The sequence below is a fragment of the Aotus nancymaae genome, unplaced genomic scaffold (assembly GCF_030222135.1).
Source record: "Aotus nancymaae isolate 86718 unplaced genomic scaffold, 86718_ANA_hifiasm-v0.15.2.pri h1tg000067l, whole genome shotgun sequence".
NCBI lineage: Eukaryota > Metazoa > Chordata > Mammalia > Primates > Aotidae > Aotus > Aotus nancymaae.
The window spans coordinates 7,327,786-7,346,329 of NW_026988482.1; the positions used below are offsets into that span (position 1 = coordinate 7,327,786).

Here is an 18,544-nt window from a genome sequence, read left to right on the forward strand (position 1 = left end):
AAAGAGAGTTAAAAATCAACCAAATGAAAAGGCACGTGGGGCAGAGGCTGGGACAGGCCAGCTGCAAGCTTCCAGTTGCCTTTTCTTAGTGGAGTCATATGGACAGTACTTAATTCTCCCAGCAATGATGTATGAAAACACTCATAAACCATTGCCAACAAGGGAAGCTCACCCAAGCTTTGGTGTCCAGGGTTTGTAAAGGGGATTGATTACATAGGCACGGCTGATCGTGCTCACAGGTGACCTTAGTTATTCAAATCTTCAGCTCCTCCAGAGGCCAGTTAATACCAAGACCCCCACCATAAATCACACCATTAGCATAGACTACCTGGCATGGCCTAAGGTCCTAGAAAAATAAAGACACTCTTATCAGGCAGTGTATTCCAATACTTTTTTTTTTGAGATGGAGTCTCATTCTGTCACCCAGGCTGGAGTGCAGTGGTGCAATCTCGGCTCACTGCAACCTCTGTCTCCCAGATTCAAGCAATTCTCCTGCCTCAGCCTCCTGAGTAGCTGGGATTATAGGTGTGCACCACCACGCCCAACTAATTTTTGTATTTTTTAGTAGAGACGGGGTTTCACTATGTTGATCAGGCTGGTCTTGAACTCCTGACCTTGTGATCCGCCCGCCTCGGCCTCCCAAAGTGCTGTGATTACAGGCGTGCACCACCACGCCCGGTCCCAGTACTTATTTTTGAAGGTACAGGGCTTGGACAATGTGAACTGAGTTAATCCTTTATTGCACAACAGGGCATGGCTACTGCTCACTGAAGGGTAGACAGGTACATTGCTGGTTGCACTTGCTGGAAATCTACCCTATTGGGTGCCAGGGAAAGCTGCTCAGCCCACTCTGCTACAGAACTGCCTGGAAGGGCGTGGGCCAAAGGGAGCTGCAGGCTGCTAGTGCTGCTGACTGCTGTGCATTGCAGTAGCTGGACACTGGAGAAGCTGTGATCCTTGGAGGAGGCTGCACATGGGAACTAGGAAGCAAAACGCTTTTCTCTTTTCAGTATCACTCTAGCATTCCAAAGCTCCAGTGCCGGCCACCAAAGGAAAAATGTTTAAAGGGCCCAGATCTACTTTCTTTTTTGTTTGTTGTTTGAGATGGAGTTTCATTCTTATTGCCGAAGCTGGAGTGCAATGGCAAAATCTCGGCTCACTGCAACCTCTGCCTCCTGGGTTCAAGGGATTCTCCTGCCTCTGCCTCCTGAGTAGCTGGGATTACAGGTGCCCGCCACCACACCTGGCTAATATTTGTATTTTTAGTAGAGACAGAGTTTCGCCATGTTGGCCAGGCTGGTCTCAAACTCCTGACCTCTGGTGATCTGTCCACCTTGGCCTCTGAAAGTGCCGGGATTACAGGCGTGAGCCATGCGCCCAGCCGGGCCCAGATCTACTTTACAGAGCAAACAGGCAAGGATGAATTTGAGCTGAAAAGCAATATACTGATAATGGCACAGCCACACTGCAAGGAATGCTGGGAAATATAGCCCACTCACATATCTAGCTAACAATCTTATTACTGAAAGAGAAGAATAATGATTTTGGTGAACAGGTAGCACTCTCTGCCACATGATACTTCTTAGACTTAACTTAAAATGGAAAAATGGGAATAGAATTGATGCTAAACCCATCTTATTCTTGCAGTGAACTAGTGAGGAAAAAAAAAATAACACTCCTGTCTAGCTCGTTGAGAGATTCAATTCAGACAGATTTTTACTTTTTATGTTTAATAAGTATACATCAGATTTGGTTATATATTTATGTTTTTTGATCAATTGTGAACTAATACTTGTAATTGCTCAATACAGAATAATTTTTTAACATATATTGCTTTATTGTCAAAAAATTATTTAAAATAATTTGTTTGTATACAAGTATGATAGAGTAATTTTTTTTTGGTTGGGGGATGGAGTTTCTCTCTTGTTGCCCAGGAATGCAATGGCTCAATCTTTAAAAGTAAGATAAGCCCAGCATGGTGGCTCACGCCTCTAATCCCAGCACTTTGGTAGGGTGAGGCAGGCAGATCACTTGAGGTCAGGAATTTGAGACCAACCTGGCCAACATGGTGAGACCTCGTCTCTACCAAAAATACAAAAATTAGCAGAGTGTGGTGGTGCACACCTGTAATCCCAGCTACCCAGGAGGCCAAGTCAGGAGAATCACTTGAACCTGGGAGGCAGAGGTTGCAATGCGTTGAGATCATGCCACTGCACTTCAGCCTGGGTGACAGAGTGAGACTTTGTCTTAAAAAAAAAAAAAAGGAAAAAAGAAAAAAAAGTAGGATAAAGACTTCTAAGTATAAAAATATATCAGGATAGAATTCTTTTGGGGGTATACATGGAAATATGGATTCGGGGATAAAAAAGAATGACATAAAAGTTTGTTTAAAAAAGAGATTGTGTATTTTGGTGGAAATTGATGATAATTTGGTGATGGTGGTAATTAAATTGCTATTGTATACAGAATTGGTTGCTAAATTATGATAATATTTTTATTTTATTTATTTATTTGAGACAGAGTCTCGCTCTAATGCCCAGGCTGCAGTGCATTGGTATGATTTCAGGTCACTGTAACCTCCTCCCAGGTTCAAGTGATTTTCGTGCCTCAGCCTCCCCGTAGCTAGGATTACAGGTGTGAGCCACCATGCCTGGCTAATTTTTGTATTTTTAGTAGAGACTAACCATGTTGGCGAGGCTGGTCTCAAACTCCTGACCTCAAGTGATCGGCCACCCTCAGCCTCCCAAAGTGCTGGGATTACAGGTGTGAGCTGCTGCCCCTGGCCACTAAATTGTAATCATATTTTTAAATGTCAGGATTTATAATAAATTGGAAATTCTTTTTATAATACGGTAGAAATTATTGTCAACTTAAAACAGTGCTAAAGGGTACCCAGATTTTAAATTCTTTTAGACAGAATGTAAGAAAAAAAAATGTGAAACTACTGATCTAATTCATCATTTCATCCTCAACATCTGGTCAGAACATGGTACATAATAAGTGCTCAATAAATATTATTTGAATAAAGATAAGAAAGAATGAATGGTAAATAGAGGTGTAAATATAAATAATGGTCAATGTAGACAAAGGTTGTAAGAACCTAGGCAAAAGAAGTTGTAGGATACTAGTAAAGGTACAAATCCACACAATCTTTCCGGAAGGCTTTTTGCAGTTTATATAAATAGCTTTAAAATTTGCCTCCCTTTTGACCAAGTCACATATCTTCTAGGAATTTATCCTGAAAGTCATAAGTGAGCAAAGATGCCCATTACTGAATTCATTCAGTCAATAGATATTTCTTTTTCTTTCTTTCTTTTTTTTAGACTGAGTCTCACTCTGTCGCCCAGGCTGGAGTGCAGTGGTGTGATCTCTGCTCACTGCAACCTCAAGTCATTCTCCTGCCTCAGCCTCCCGAGTAGCTGAGACTACAGGTGCGTGCCACCACGCCTGGCTAACTGTTTGTATTTTTAGTAGAGACAGGGTTTCACTGTGTTAGCCAGGATGGTCTTGATCTCCTGACCTCGTGGTCCACCTGCCTCGGCTTCCCAAAGTGCTGGGATTACAGGCGTGAGCCACCTCGCCTGGCCAATGGCTATTTCTTAATCACCTACTCCTTATTGTAGATAAAGCAGTTAGGTATGGTCCTGCCTTCATAAAATGTACCATCTATTGGAGAAGGCAAGTAACTAATCTTGCAAATGAAAGGTTAAAAATTGTGAGAAGTTCTATAAAAAATAGATAGCAAGCTCTGAAAGGGTATAAAAATGGTGTTGGAGGGGAATGAGATAGCTTGGAAGGCTTGGAAAATGAAATTATTCATTTACTTGAAAGATAAGCTGATTGTTTTCCCTGTGGTGATCTTAGAAATGACAGTAAAGAATGTGTGGAGGTTAAGCTGCTTGGAGGCCAGGGATGGATTCGGGGGCAGTATAACATTTCAGGTCCAGGGAACAGCTTGTGTCAAGGCTGGAACAGGAGGGAGCCAGGTATGGCTGAGACACTGGAAGAAGGCGAGGGGCCGTGGGACATATAAAATAGGGGAGAGGATGGTGCACGGTGAGGCTCAAGGCAGGTATTGGCTTGTAAGGCCAAGTTCAGGATTTTGATTTCTTTCTTTCTTTTCTTTCTTTAACACATTAAATGGAAAGTGAAGGATTTTGGTTTTATCCCAAACAATGACTATAAATATTTTCAGAGGAATAATTAATATGAAATAAAATGCACAGACTTCAGGTGTTAAGCTCAATGAGTGTTAACAAACATATACATATGGCCGGGCGTGGTGGCTCATGCCTGTAATCCCAGCACTTTGGGAGGCTGAGGCAGGTGGATCACCTGAGGTTGGGAGTTCGAGAGCAGCCTGATCAACGTGGAGAAACCCTGTCTCTACTAAAAATGCAAAAAATTAGCCCGGCATGGTGGCGCATGCCTGTAATCCCAGCTACTCAGGAGGCCGAGGCAGGAGAATTGCTTGAACCCAGGAGGCGGAGGTTGTGGTGAGCCGAGATGGCGCCATTGCACTCCAGCCTGGGCAGTGAGAGTGAAACGCCATCTCAAAAAAAAAAAAACAAACCCCACAAAAAAGCGAAAACATATACATATAACAACCACCCAAACCAAGATATAGGCAATTTCTGTCAATCACCCCAGCATGTTCTCTCCACCCGCTTCCAGCCAATACCTGTCCACCCACCCCTTGCTACCGCTTTCTATCACCACAGGTTAGTTTGGCTATTCTAGAATTTCATATATTATAGAATCACACAGTATGTACGCTTTTGTGTTATATTTAGTTTAACATAATGTTTTTGAGATTCATCCATAGTGCTATGTGTATCTGCAGTTCATTTCCTTTTTTTTTTTTTTGAGATGGAGTCTCACTCTGTAACCCAGGCTGTAGTGCAGTAGTGTGATCTCGGCTCGCTGCAAGCACCGCCTCCTGGGTCCCGGTTCAGGCAATTTTCCTGCCTCCGCCTCCTGAGTAGCTGGGATTACAGGCATGTACCACGTGCCCATCTAATTTTTGTATTTTTAGTAGAGATGGGGTTTCACCATACTGACCAGGCTGGTCTCGAACTCCTTGGCCTCCCAAAGTACTGGGATTACAGACGTGAGCCACTGCACCCCGCCCCATATTCTTTTATTGCTGAGTAGTATTCTGTTATATGGATACCATGACTTGTTTATTTGTTCTCTGGTTGATGGACCTTTAGATTGTTTTCAGTGGCTGTTGTAAATAAAGCTTCTATAAATGCTCTTGCATACGTCTCTTTGTAATACTTTTTGTTATATCTCTTTTAGGCAAATACTTAGGATTGGAATTGCTGGATCATAGAGTAGATGTATGTTTACCTTTGTGATGAACTGCTAGTTTTCCAAAGTTGATTGTGCTAATTAACACTCCTGCCTGCATTGAATCCTTACCAACATTTGGTGTTGCTCGTCTTTATTGTAGCCCCTCCAGTGGGTGTCATTGAAAAGTCTCAAGCAGGGGAATAACTTAAAAATAAATCACTCCGACTACATCATGGAGAAGGGGTGGGAGTGGGGCAAGAGTAGATGTGGTAGGCCTGTCAGGTGGTGACGGCAACAGTCCGGGTGAGAGACATTGGGAGACTGAGTTACGGTACTGATGATGGAGATGGATTGTAGAGACATTTAGAAGATAAAATTAATAGGAGTTGGTTACTAATTAAAAACAATAGAAAAGACCCCAATAATTATTTGCCATTTGTTTGATTTTGGAGGAGGGGGGAGGTGTAGATTACTTGGTTTGGTGGGCATGGGCATTATATTTGTGGTCCCTTTATCTCCACCAGCAAAGGGGACTGCTTAAATATATGATGTACATACGTACCATGGAATAGTATGCTGTCATTAAAAATGGTGTTGTAAAAGAATTTTTGATGCAGAAAGATGTTCAAAATACAATGCTCGAGACAAGTTTAAAGACTTTGTAAAGTGTATAGTATGACCATTTTTAATATTTAAAATACGGCATAGAGAAAAGCCATCTGGAAAGATGTAAAGTGTTAACTGTGATCTCTAGGTTGAGTTTTCAAAATAGTTTTTAATTTGGGCTATGATTTTTTTCTGGTTTTCTACAAAGAACATATGCTAATTGTGTAAGAATGAAAAAAGTTATTTAAAAACACTTAACATTTCAAATATAGAAATTTATTTTAAGAGCACAAAATGAGAATAAATAGAGCTCCGAGGGGATGGGAAAGGTAGTGGTAACAGGATCTTGATTCTTCCTTTATCCTCAGATACTCTTTCCCACCCTGTGTCTTCTGGGTGACTACCTGGCAGGGGTTCCTAGGCCTTTTTCAGCCTTTGAGGGTCTGAGAGTAGACGGGCTAGTGAGAGAGGCTAAGATGAAGTCAAATCCAGGATTTTGAAATCCATGGAAACTTCTCTGATCTCTGTCCCCTACTGAGGGTAAATTCAAACCTCCTTTGGATTCTCGCAGTATTGATCAGTTCTATTACCTTTGCCACTCTGGAAATGGCTTCTGTAAGTCATACGTGGCCTCCGCGTTGCTAATCCAGCCTCAGTCCTCACCATACTGACACATCAGAAATACTGGCCATCGTCGATCTCTCCTTCCTCCTGCAGACACCCTCCCGGTCACCCCCATTTCACTGGCCACTCTTTTTCAGCCTCCGTTGCAGTTTCTTCTTTGTCTCTCCAGCCTCTTAATCTTGGAGCGTCCAAGGGCTCAGTACTTGGAACTTTTCTTCTATATATACTTATTCCCTTAGTGATTTCATCCAGTTTTAGCTTTAGATATTCTCTTACGCACTGACAATTCCTAATTGCTATCTCCTGCCTGGATCTCTCCCCTGAACTCCAGATTTGTATAACCCAATGTGTTCCCATCTGGATTTCTCAAAGGCATCTGAAAGTTAATATGCCCCCAAAAGAATGCCTGTTCTTCCCCCACCTCTCCCCAGATTGTTCCTCAGTAAATGGCAACATCAACCTTCCTTGGGCTCAGACCACAAACCTTGGAGCCATCATGGACTTCTCTTTTGTTTCTCGCCTTACATGAGCAAAACCTATTGGCTCTACCTTACAAATATGTTCATATATGCTCTCCTTATACCCTGGCCCATGCCGGCATCTCGCCCCACCTGGATCACTGCAGCCGCCTGCAACCTGGTCTTCTTGCTTCCTTCCTTGTTCCCTACAGTCTATATTCAACTTAGCAGACAGAGTGATCTTTCAAAATACACATCAGATGATGTCACTTCTTAGCTCAAAAAACTCTAACAGCTAAACATAAACAGAGTAAACGCTAGAGTCCTTAAAAAGCCTACACGGCCCCAGATGATACAATCCATTACTTTTCTTTTAACCATGTTCTGTCTGACTTCTGGATCCAGTTTCACAGTCCTTGTTATTCCTAAATATTCCAAGCATGTTCAAAGCTTCAGGGTCTTGAACTTGCTCTTCCCCCTGCAGGCAATGCTGTTCCTTCAGATATCCGTCTGGCAGCCACTTTTTTGGGTCTTTGCTCAGTGAGACCTTCCCTGACCTCCCTACTTAGAATTGCAACCCTCTGCTGCCGTCACTCACCACTTCCTTTCCCTGATTTATTTTTTCTCATAGTACCTAATATCTAACACATTCTATCATTTGTTTTCTTTCCTCCCTTTCCCAGATGTAAGATCCTTGAGAGCAGAGATTTATTTCCCTCCACTAATCCTAGAGCAGTACCTGACATGGACTAGGCCCTATTTATTGGATGAGTAATAATCAGTATGTTATATCTTGTATGCTAGTTTCACCTAGAGAAATGTTTCCCCAACTAGATTGTGGAGTGTTGAAGAAGAGGGTGGGCTTCACTGTGACTCCCTCATCTCCACCTGCAAAGTGTCCTTTATAGTGTCTTATACATCATGGATGATTGGTACATGGTAACTCCATGATGAAAGCACTGACTTACACTTGTTTCACTCTAGAAAACAGGTCATCCAGAAGAGCCTGGCTAGTTGTTAAAGGGAGGTGTCATAGACACCAGTGATGCCAGCTGCATGCGGCCTCAACCTCACGAGCTAATCGCACCTGAAAACAGTTCCTAGCACACTGATTATCTGCGTCTACTCTCTTCTCTTCCTGATAGGACATATATTGAAGAGTTAACATCTCTGGGAATAACCTTCAACCAATAGGGGCAGGAGTTGAAGGATAAACGCCCCAGCCTCCCGAGCTTCTGGTCAACATGGCCTGGATAAGATGGTGTCAGTTGTGTTTAAGTATGAGCCGGGAAGTATAGCATTTAAACATGTAAGAGGTTGTCACACGGTTACTATATCATGAACAGGGCTTTCGCTTGACAATGCCATCTAAATCATTTATTTTTAGCATCCAGCAGTGCCTAGCACCTAGTCAGTGCTCAGTGGATGATTGGAAAATGAAGAAACATGCCCTTAATGGTGGAGCAATCTTCAGAGTTTGCTTAAAAATGGTGACTTGAGAGTGATGTTCGTAACTGGTTAACTCTCTACACACAAGCACACACCTCTTGACTTCCCTAGGAAACTCCTTTCTACCTTACCGCCTATGAGATCTGGGAATTAGTGCTTCCTCAGTGCCCTCAATGAACCTGAGGTTAGGCCAGATGGCCCCCTGAGACCATCTAGTTAAATCCAATCAACCACTGAACTGGGGCCAGAACCCAAATGTCTAGTCCTCTCTCCACAGTAGCCACTGTAAAAATTCCAAAAAAGAAATTAATTCTGGAGGCTAACAGCCATGGTATTTTCAGATTCAATTTCAACAGTATTGCTGTTTAAGAAAGCCTGCCAAAAAGATAATGGAGATGAAAAGGTGCTCTGTAAACTGTAAAGTGTTATCCAAAGGTGATCTGAGGTTCACTGCCAAGGTCAACAAACCCAGGCCTGGGTGTAGAGCCAGTTCTTAAAACGAGAGGAGCTAAGGCTGGTCATTCAAGGGGCCCCTTCTGAATGGGACACCAGAGTACTCGATGGGATCAAAAGGACACCGTTGGTCACCTGGTACCACCCTCACCTCTCCCCCTATTTTAAGTACAATACACTTACGTTGAATAGAATATTTATGCTATGCATTTGTATTAAGCAATACTTACACTATGTATTGGTATTAAACTGATGATCTTCTGGACTTCCTTTGGCTTGTATTTCACAGGCCACACATTGAGCAGAAGCCACCTGCACCTCTGGGCAATGAACTGTCTCTCTAAAGTTTCCAACCGTCTGGGTACATTAGTGTTTTTTCTCCCACATTAGTTTACAGTTGTCCCAGCTGCATTAGAATTTAGATTCTGCACATACTCTGGCTCTCAAAACCACATTCTTCTGCGCTCACACTACCTCTTTGTCATCTAACAACTGAATACGCATTGTTCCCCTGGCTTGGCTCGTGAAAGGGGACCCTGATGAAGAGTAAACTTCCCATTTTCTGGGCTTCCTTATCCCAGCGCCCAACACTAGAAGGGCAGCCGTGTTTGGTGACCTCCCGCGTTAGGTTAACGATCTGGGTCTGGGCCCAGGCTGGATAACGAGCCCGTGAATAATGGGGAGCGGATTGTTAATGCCTTATCATGGTGAAGCTGAGAGGCAGAGATGGCTTTTTCCTGCACACCCCTGCCCCTTCTCCCCAAGCATCTTTTCTTAATCTGTCGGAGCTAATGGGGTTTATGTGGCAGACATTCATTCCTCACAAGCTCCAATTCAAGCGGCGGTGCACTGGTTCAGTCTCAGATGTTTCTACACTTAGAGGCTTGTAAAACAGTCAAGAAAGATAGCAGATAAACTGACAGAAAGCCTTCTGTATTAGGTTTGAAAAAAGGCTCTACTTTATTTCTCCACTGTAACAGGAGTCTTGAAAAGGCCAAATTAGAGGTACAGAAAAAGGTGAAATAGGAACACTAAAAGCCATACTGCTACTGCAGACAACCCAGCAGTTCCTTTTCATCACGAGAGACAAACTTGGAGGAAAGGTTTTTACTTACTGCTGTATGACCAGAAAAAACACAAGCAAAACCTTCCTGAGCTCTTGTTATTTATCAACCACTAGTCAAATTCGTACTTGTCAAGAGCAAAACTTGTTGGGGAAAAAATGAGAAAATGAATGGTCTTATATTCTTATTAATTTTTCAAGTATCCATATAAGGGGCTGAGAATAATTCTGGGACTCCGAAGTCCTAGACTAGCTTGCAATCTTTTCACACAACCCAAAGCCAAACATGGGTTACGCTTTAAAAAAAAAGTTACTAAGAATTGGCAGTGTGGTGGACTCAAGGGGATGAGGTGATCTCAGCTCACCATTGGCTGGGAAGAGGATCTCTCGACTTCTTATCTCTTTGGATTAAATTTTTAGCTGGAGTTTATGAGCAGATGTGTTTGTCTATTTCCAGGTAACACAGTTCCTGAAACTACCCTCAATTCCACGGTCCGTTCATTGGTAAGGCTAAACTGTTGAGAGAGGACTAGGGTCGGGGTGGAGAGAAAGCCAGGGGGCTTTTGCCTGCTTTAAAATTAGAACAGAGGGCAAGAAAGAGGCAGGTTTCAAGTGCTTGGTAAACGAAAAGCAAACTTCTTTATTGTACACAGTACAGAATATAACGCAGCTTGGCAGGATGCATACGGCCCTGCGCAGGGGAAAGTATTTCAAATCAACTGGCAGGTTAAAGTCTTTCTGCACTGTAGACTTTCCACACTCTGGAAAAGAAGCAAACAAACCCCAAAGAACCCCCGAAAAAAACAAAAACCATCCGGGAGGCGCATGAGTCCAATGGGAATGCAATGGTGAGCCGCGGTCCTGCGCCGGTGACAGCACAGGCCACGCAGTTACAGCGGGGGAGGGGTAGCTATTATTCTCATATTGCTAAGACAGCAGAAATCCATTCAAAAAAATCCAAACCAGGATAAGTAAAGAAAGGAAAACCAAATCTATACAGCATTTACAACAAATAAATCTCTAGCCAGCCGGGGGTAAAATATGCATCTATGTATAGACTATGTGTAGGTTAAGAAAGCTATAAATATGGTTTAGAAAGAGTCCTTGATTAGAGTACAATGCTAATTAAGGCCCAAGCTATAGGTTTACCACCTTTGTGGGCTAATTAGCTTCCAACAGAGGAGAATCTCATGTTAACATAGCTGTAAAGTGCACCCCTTACCCCTGCGAACCGCTTCACAAATGTGCTGTCGGTCATAAGGGGGACTGTCTGGGACTATGGAGTGCTCCATTAATAGAAAAGCAGTTCAAAGCATGTGTCTCACACTCACGGAGTCAGCACTGCCTCCGTCACATACGAGGAACAGCGTGGTCATTCTTAATGTGCTAAGTGTCGTGGGGAGCACAGAATTCTACCAGCAGAGCAGGCAGCAAGGTACCACCAGTAACTTTTCCTCTCCCTTGAGCTCAACTTTCACATAGCCTTAGCTTGGTTGTTTAAAACCTTCCCAATATAATACAGCAATGAGAATAATTTCTTTTTTAAAAAAGGCAGGAATCTAGAATGCTAGCACTGTTGCTTACCTGTCAGTATCACTAAGTCTCAAACCCTACTGAATCATACAGGTAGGGTTTAAAGTCCAAGATTTAAAGAAAAAGGAAAACAAAACCAACCGATGAAATGGAAATTGTCATCAGTCATGCCCAGGGAAGACTCTCAAGAGTTCTCACCAGGTGACCAGCTTTCCAAAGGACATGACACATGTTATATACATATGCTTTCCAGAGAGGGCATGTTAGTGAACATGGGGAACTATACACAGAGAATCTAAGCTTGTGTCCAGGCTGCCCTGCACACTTCAAAAATGTACAACTCAGGTGCAAACGTTCCATCAGGTTGTCTGGTACAGAAAGCACAAAGCAGGCAACAAGGCGGGCTTTCACATGGCCAAGGGGAAGCCCCAGCAAAGCCCCTCTCAAGCTGCAGTGTCTTCGTAAGTCAGCACGGCCCTGGTTCAAGGACATGGTGCAGTTACCAAAAGGTTTTTGTTTTTTTATATATTTTTTGCTTTAAATACCAAAACTACAAAAATCAGTTTATAAACTGTTTTTCCAAAACAACCACCAAAACAAAACAATCCCCCAAATCAAGGCAAAACAAAATACTGTCAAAAGTGTTGATCGCCCTTCTCCTAAAATAAGTCATCTGCGCTCAGCCACGTGATTGGGAAGAGAAAGGGTGCTTGCTCTACTTGGCGACCACATGGCCGGACGGTTCCCAAGAGTAGCAATGTTTTATGATTTTGAGAACCTTGGAGTGGGGAACAGCTGTTCTGACTGCCCCCCCCGCCCCGCTCTCCTAGACAAGGGGTAACATTTCAGATTCAGCTAGAAGAGCTTTCCAATTTTTAAGATATATGTTTAACCCTTCATGGTTTGAGCCTCCCCAACTTAGCCTACTTCCTTTTCTCTGGGTTTGTGATTTCTTTTTCTAGAAATTGTGCAAATCAGAGCCCTTCTACGTAAAGGCATTTAGTAGTCCATGATCAATGCAGATTGTCACATACTGTGTCCCGTTTGCGGGTACTAACCTGAACAAGATATTGCTTTGCATATATTGTCCATGGTAAGGAGACTCCATTTTGATCTCTTCCCAGAAACCTCATCAGAATCAGAGTTGAGGCACCAGCCTTTTGGTGGTTTTCTGCCCCTCCCTGTTCCCACTCCCCAGCCAATGTATCTGTCTTTAAGGGTGCCAATCCAGAGACGGCTTGGGTTCTCCGGATAATACTCAAAGGGCAAGCTTTAGGAACAGCCAAAAACACAAACAAAACCACTGCCCTCGTTTGCCTGAATGGGAACTGCTAGCTCTAGGGTTTGGCCACTCCGCCACTCAGAAACTTAGTAAGCAAAGCCTTCAGCATAGGGGAGGCTGCTGCAGCGATCCATATCCAGGAGGTAAGCGGGGCTGTCTTCAAAGTGGGTCAGCGGCAGGGTGTCCTCCTCGCTGAGGTGGCACTCGGACTCTGCCTTCAGGAACGGACGCTGGTTATCCGGGAAAGCCATGGAGAAGAGGGCATCTGGGTCACAGACAAATTTGTAGACGTATCGCTCTCCAGCCACCTGAGGGAGAAAACACACCTTACAGGGTCCATTTGGAACAGGCCGTGGGATCAGGGGAAGAAAACCAGGCATTCCTAGGTCACAAAGCCAGGGACCAAAGAAGCAGCTGATTACCCCAATCACTCAGATTTATTTTGAGAATCCTGGGAACCTATCACCTGCCAAGTGTTTTACTGATGCTACAGCAGTTAAAAAAAAGTATCTCAATTTCAAATTCACACTAGATGGACTCTTAAGAGAAAATCCTCACTTTCTGTCTTCCAGTGACAGCTTCAGAAGCATGGTTATGCTGAGCCTGGAGTTTGGTGTTCCAAAAAGGTGTAAGGACTGACAGGTGCTAGGCCTAATAGACCACATTTTTGGTCACCTCCAGAGTTTACAGTCTTCATAGTATGGCCACGTTATTTTGAAAGGTTAGAAATCTGATGAGAGAGAGCCTGTGCGGAAGCCTTAAGTATGTTCCAAAGCCAAAAAGAACTGCTTTTGGCTTACCGGCAGCTTTAAGCTACCCGTCGCACGGTGCTGCTACACTCAGGGAACCGCAAACTACCTTTCTATGGGTCTTCTGCATTATCATATTAGAACCAGAAGGTCTTGGTTATTCAAGGGCCTCATGGTACGTGGCTGATGAGCCATCTAGGTCAATGGGATCACCCTCTCTCGGTTGGTTGGTTAGCAACAGTACAAGAAGCACCTAACACTGAAAATCGAACCCGATAATCGGCTTCTGTCTGGAGACGCGGAGAGGCAAAGGAAGGCAGCCAAAATTACTGATAAAATAAACATTTGAGATTAAAAAATTCGAACTGCTGAGTTTAATCCTGCCCTTCAGTCATTCTGCTGTGACTCTTAAAATCTTTTTTTAATTCAACAAGTATGGCTCTGCTTCCAAATCTCTATCAATCAACCATCTCTAGTTAGTGTTGTATGCCACAGTTTTACCTTAAAGCCCAACTCCAAAAATGAGTTTCTGTGGAAGAGAGAGGCAGGACAGCACAGTGAAAATAATCCTAGATCAGAAGCCAGGAGCCGCATGGCTTCCAGTCCTGCTTTAGTCACTAAGGAGTCTTAACCTCTGTGAATCTCAATTTTCCTTTAAAAAAGAGAGGGTATGGGACTGCAGCTTTTGTAAGTCTCTCTACTCACCGACGGGCTATCATTCACCTTTTAACGAGCTCTCATTTACTCATGAGTCATATAACAAATAAAATAATAACCCCTCCCTTACATTGGATGGTACATTGTTTCTGAAATATTTTCAACTATATTACCCAGTGATATTAGAGCAAGAATTATTATCTACATTTTTATTAGAAATAAGGCTTTGGGAGATTAGGTGACCTTCCTCAAACCATACTGCTGACAAACTGAAGTGTTAGGATCTAAGCCTACCCAAGCCTCATTCCTGGGCCTTCTTTGTACTCTTTCCCTATTTATTTTCAGAAATAAAGTTCTCTTCTACTTCCTTAGAAAACACAGAAGCGGCTGGGCACAGTGGCTCACACCTGTAATCCCAGCACTTTGGGAGGCAGAGGCGGGTGGATCACGAGGTCAGGAGACCAGCCTGGCCAATATGGTGAAACCCGTCTCTACTAAAAATAAAAAAATTAGTCAGGTGTGGTGGCGCGCACCTGTAGTCCCAGGTACTCAGGAGTCTGAGGCAGAAGAATCACTTGAACCCGGGAGGTGAAGGTTGCAGTGAGTCAAGATCACGCCACTGCACTACAGCCTGGGTGACAGAGCGAGAGATTCAGTCTCAAAAAAAAAAAAAAAAAAAAACAAAACACACAGAAGCTAGTCCTAAGGACAGTTCATTTCCACTAGTTCAAGCTACTGTATCCTGGGCTATTCTCCTCATGTTGGATCTGGAGTTGGGAATAGCAAAGGAATCATGGCTCTCCCACCTGAACTTAGGATTTGACCTGATGATACTGACTCTAGGAAGGACAGGGGAAAATCAGGAGGGACTGCTGATAGGTATGGGGTTTCTTTTTGGGGTGATAAAATGTTCTAAAATTGATTGTGGTAATGGTTGTACAGCTCTGTGAATATACAAAAACCCACTGGACTGTATACTTTAAAAAAAGGAGAGGAAGGGTAGGGGGACCAGCTGTCTTACAGCATTTAACTCTGTGTCAAGCACTGAAGTTAAACCTCAGTTCCTACCCTGAAGGAGCTTATATTCCAGAGCGGGTTAGCAACAAGAAAGCAGTTATTTAAGACACAGTGAGAAGAGCAGTGGTAGGAACAAGTGCTGGTGCCATCAGAAGCAGCAGAGGGCACCGCCTAACCCACTCTGAAACAGAAAACAAGGAGGGAATGGCCAGGTACTGAGAGCATTAGGAATGTTCTAGGTCTTAAGTAGGATGGTAGTATAGTAGGTGTTTTCCATTTTATGGTATGCTTGATAATGTACACGCATGTAACATGTATTCTTTGGCAAACAAATACTACATTAAATTAAAAGGTGGCTACGCTAGTGAAAGCAGTCAAGTGTGAGTGAGGAAACGGGACTCACGTGGTGATCAGACTGGGAACAGCCTCAGAGCCTGTACGAAGCACTAACAAGTCTAGAGTTTATCTGGAAGATCACAATGAGCTGTTGAGTATTTTTTAAGGTGGTGAGGAGAATGAGGGGTCACATTACCACCCCACTATGAGAAAGATGGATCTGGCTTCTTGTAGACAAGTTCTCAGCAGCTATGCCCGTATGTTTCTGCCAAGTTCATCTTATTAGCTACTGCCAGGTACGCTGCCTCCATGTGTAAATGCTGGGATCTGGGCAACAGTACATTACAGAGTTTGGTAGCTAAGAAAGACTTGCCATTCCCATCTTCTACTTATCCATGGGTGTTAAGACCATGGCCTCTCACTACCTAGCCCAGTAAGAATTTTGTACTGACTTCCTCAAAATATGCTTCATCCTCTATTCCACGAAAAGCAACCAGGTGACTCTGCTGTCGTTCTACAAACCTAGGGTTTTCAACCTGAGTTCAGTTTCTGTAAGTCTGAAAGAAAAATCAGATGTTCTTATTCCTCTAACACTTCTGAGCATATCAAACTAACAGATTTGGAGGTCTAGGTGTTTTTTTTTTTTGAGACAGAGTTTCGCTCTTGTTACCCAGGCTGGAGTGCAATGGCGCGATCTCAGCTCATCGCAACCTCCGCCTCCTGAGTTCAGGCAATTCTCCTGCCTCAGCCTCTTGAGTCACTGGGACTACAGGCATGCACCACCATGCCCAGCTAATTTTTGTATTTTTTTAGTAGAGACGGGGTTTCACCTTCTTGACCAGGATGGTCTCGATCTCTTGACCTCGTGATCCACCCACCTCAGCCTCCCAAAGTGCTGGGATTATAGGCGTGAGCCACCGCGCCCGGCAGGTCTAGGTGTTTTAACAATTAAAGACTTCAACCAAGCCGCTGAAGTAGAGACCTTCAAGTTGATTCCCTCATGGAGTCCTTTTTGGATACAATAGTTGGCCTAAGTTTCTGGAAACTTTCATATGTAGAGGCAGTTTGGGGAAAGCAGAGGAGCCTAATTTTCTATTGCGTGTTCTACATGCAGCTTCCAGTTTCCACATACCCAACGGCACTCGGTGTACTCTTTTTATCTTACTTGATTCTTGTCTCAAGTTGTCTTCTCAAGATTCTTTCCTACCACAGAATCACTTAGGGGGCTAACATTTATTCTTAGTGACGATCATCAGTCTCACTACAGAAGCCCTGGACTTTTTCCTTGAAAGAGACCAGAGTGGGCTAAGGGTCTTGCATAATGGCTCACCTTCTGCATGATACCCTTTTCATAGTAGTAGCGGAGAGAGCGGCTCAGCTTGTCATAGTTCATGGCTGGCCGGTTCTTCTGGATGCCCCAGCGCCGAGCAACCTGAAGGGACAGGAAAGTGAAGAGCAATGGAAACACATCCCCTGGGCCCCGTGTCCTCTCCAATCCCAGCAAAGCCAGGTCTGTAACCTGACTGCTCTGGTCAATGATCTACTACTCTGACCTGGAAGGGGAGGCATTTAACTCCCTCAAGACCAAACACTCAACAAAGGCGATGATTCAGTGACCACTAGGAGGTGAGACCTAGAGATGGAAGAACGCTAGCACTTTAAGATTGCAGAAGGCTTGGCTAACGTCCCAGAGGATGCAGGCCCTCTACTGTTTCTCCACATATGAATTATCGACCAATACCCATAGACCATTAACATGTTGCCATTAAGTGCTATGGTTTCTGTAGCAGTCAATAAGGAATAATTAGAATGGTCATTCCTGAAACATTAGAAACACACTAGTGAGTTGCTAATGGGCCAGCAGAGCAAAAGTTCAATTCTAATAAGATTGGAGGGGGGTTGGGAGATGTTTACTTATTGCAGCTCACGGACTAAGGGGGAATCAGATCATTTCAGCCTGTTGCCATCCAATCCCACGCTCCCAGCAGACTTGCAGAATGGACATTAAAGCATGTAGCACCATTATCCACTTAATGAAAAATTAACAGAGTTTTCCAAACAGTTTTGAAATGCATTATATCCAACCCAGTCCACCTGAGGTGCAGTGATAGGGCAATATAACTGGAGCTCTGGGCAAAGAAGCCTTATAGCAGGAAAACTTCCTAGGAGAGGTTACCCAATTATCACAGCAGCCAAGCAATTTCTGTTCTCAAGTATGTCAACTTCCAAAATCCTACTTATGACAATGACTGTCAAGGTAGGAGAATAACCCTGGAAATGTGAGTTTTCTCAAAGGTTTTCAAATGTATGTAAACCACGGGTCAGGGGTCATGTTTTGAGCATTTTAGGTCAGTTTTGGAAACTTAAAAATAAAAAAAACTAACTATATTCCTATATTCCTTCGGTATTTTATTTTTATTTTCTGAGACGGAGTCTCACTCTGTCGCCCAGGCTGGAGTGCAGTGGCACGATCACAACTTAATGCACCCTCTGCCTCCCAGGCTCAAGTGATTCTCCTGCCTCTGCTTCCCAAGCAGCTGGGATTATAGGTGTCCATCGTCACGCTCAGCTAATTTCTGTACTTTTAGTAGAGAGGGGGTTTCATCATATTGGCCAGGCTGGTCTCAAACTCCTGACCTCAAGTGATCCAACTGCCTCAGCCTCCCAAAGCGCTGGGATTATAGGAGCAAGCCACCACACCCAGCCCCTTTGATATTTTAAAAGCTAAATGTTAAACATGGAGTAGGAAGCAGAGAGAAGACAGCATTTCACATAAACCATTTCCTTAAAATATTTGGGCAGAATGAAAGCAACATCTCCTAAATTCAGGATTCTAAAATGACCTTTAATAAAAACCAAAAAGGATCCGATAAGAATGCATCTCTCTCTCAATTACATTAATAGCAATGATTCTACTCTGCCTTGCAAGAAACCCTGTGAAAGTTAAATTTCCGTTCAATTGCTTCACGTCTCCACAGCAGACACAATGTCCTGGGTCTCTCTTTATTCCATATGGTACCCA

General features: G+C 43.5%; 1 protein-coding gene across 2 annotated transcripts in view; it reads right to left on the reverse strand.

Moving 5' to 3' along the window:
* Positions 1 to 10,563: 10,563 nt before the first annotated feature.
* ETV5 (ETS variant transcription factor 5) overlaps positions 10,564 to 18,544 on the reverse strand; it is a 66,045-nt gene continuing 58,064 nt past the window's right edge. For both annotated transcript variants that reach the window (XM_012470818.3, XM_012470817.3), the window contains exons 12-13: positions 16,853 to 16,954; positions 10,564 to 13,071 (exon numbers count right to left, since the gene is read on the reverse strand). In XM_012470818.3, coding sequence (XP_012326241.2) covers positions 12,850 to 13,071; positions 16,853 to 16,954 — 324 coding nt within the window. In that variant the 3' untranslated portion in view covers positions 10,564 to 12,849. The remainder of the gene's footprint in view (positions 13,072 to 16,852; positions 16,955 to 18,544) is intronic.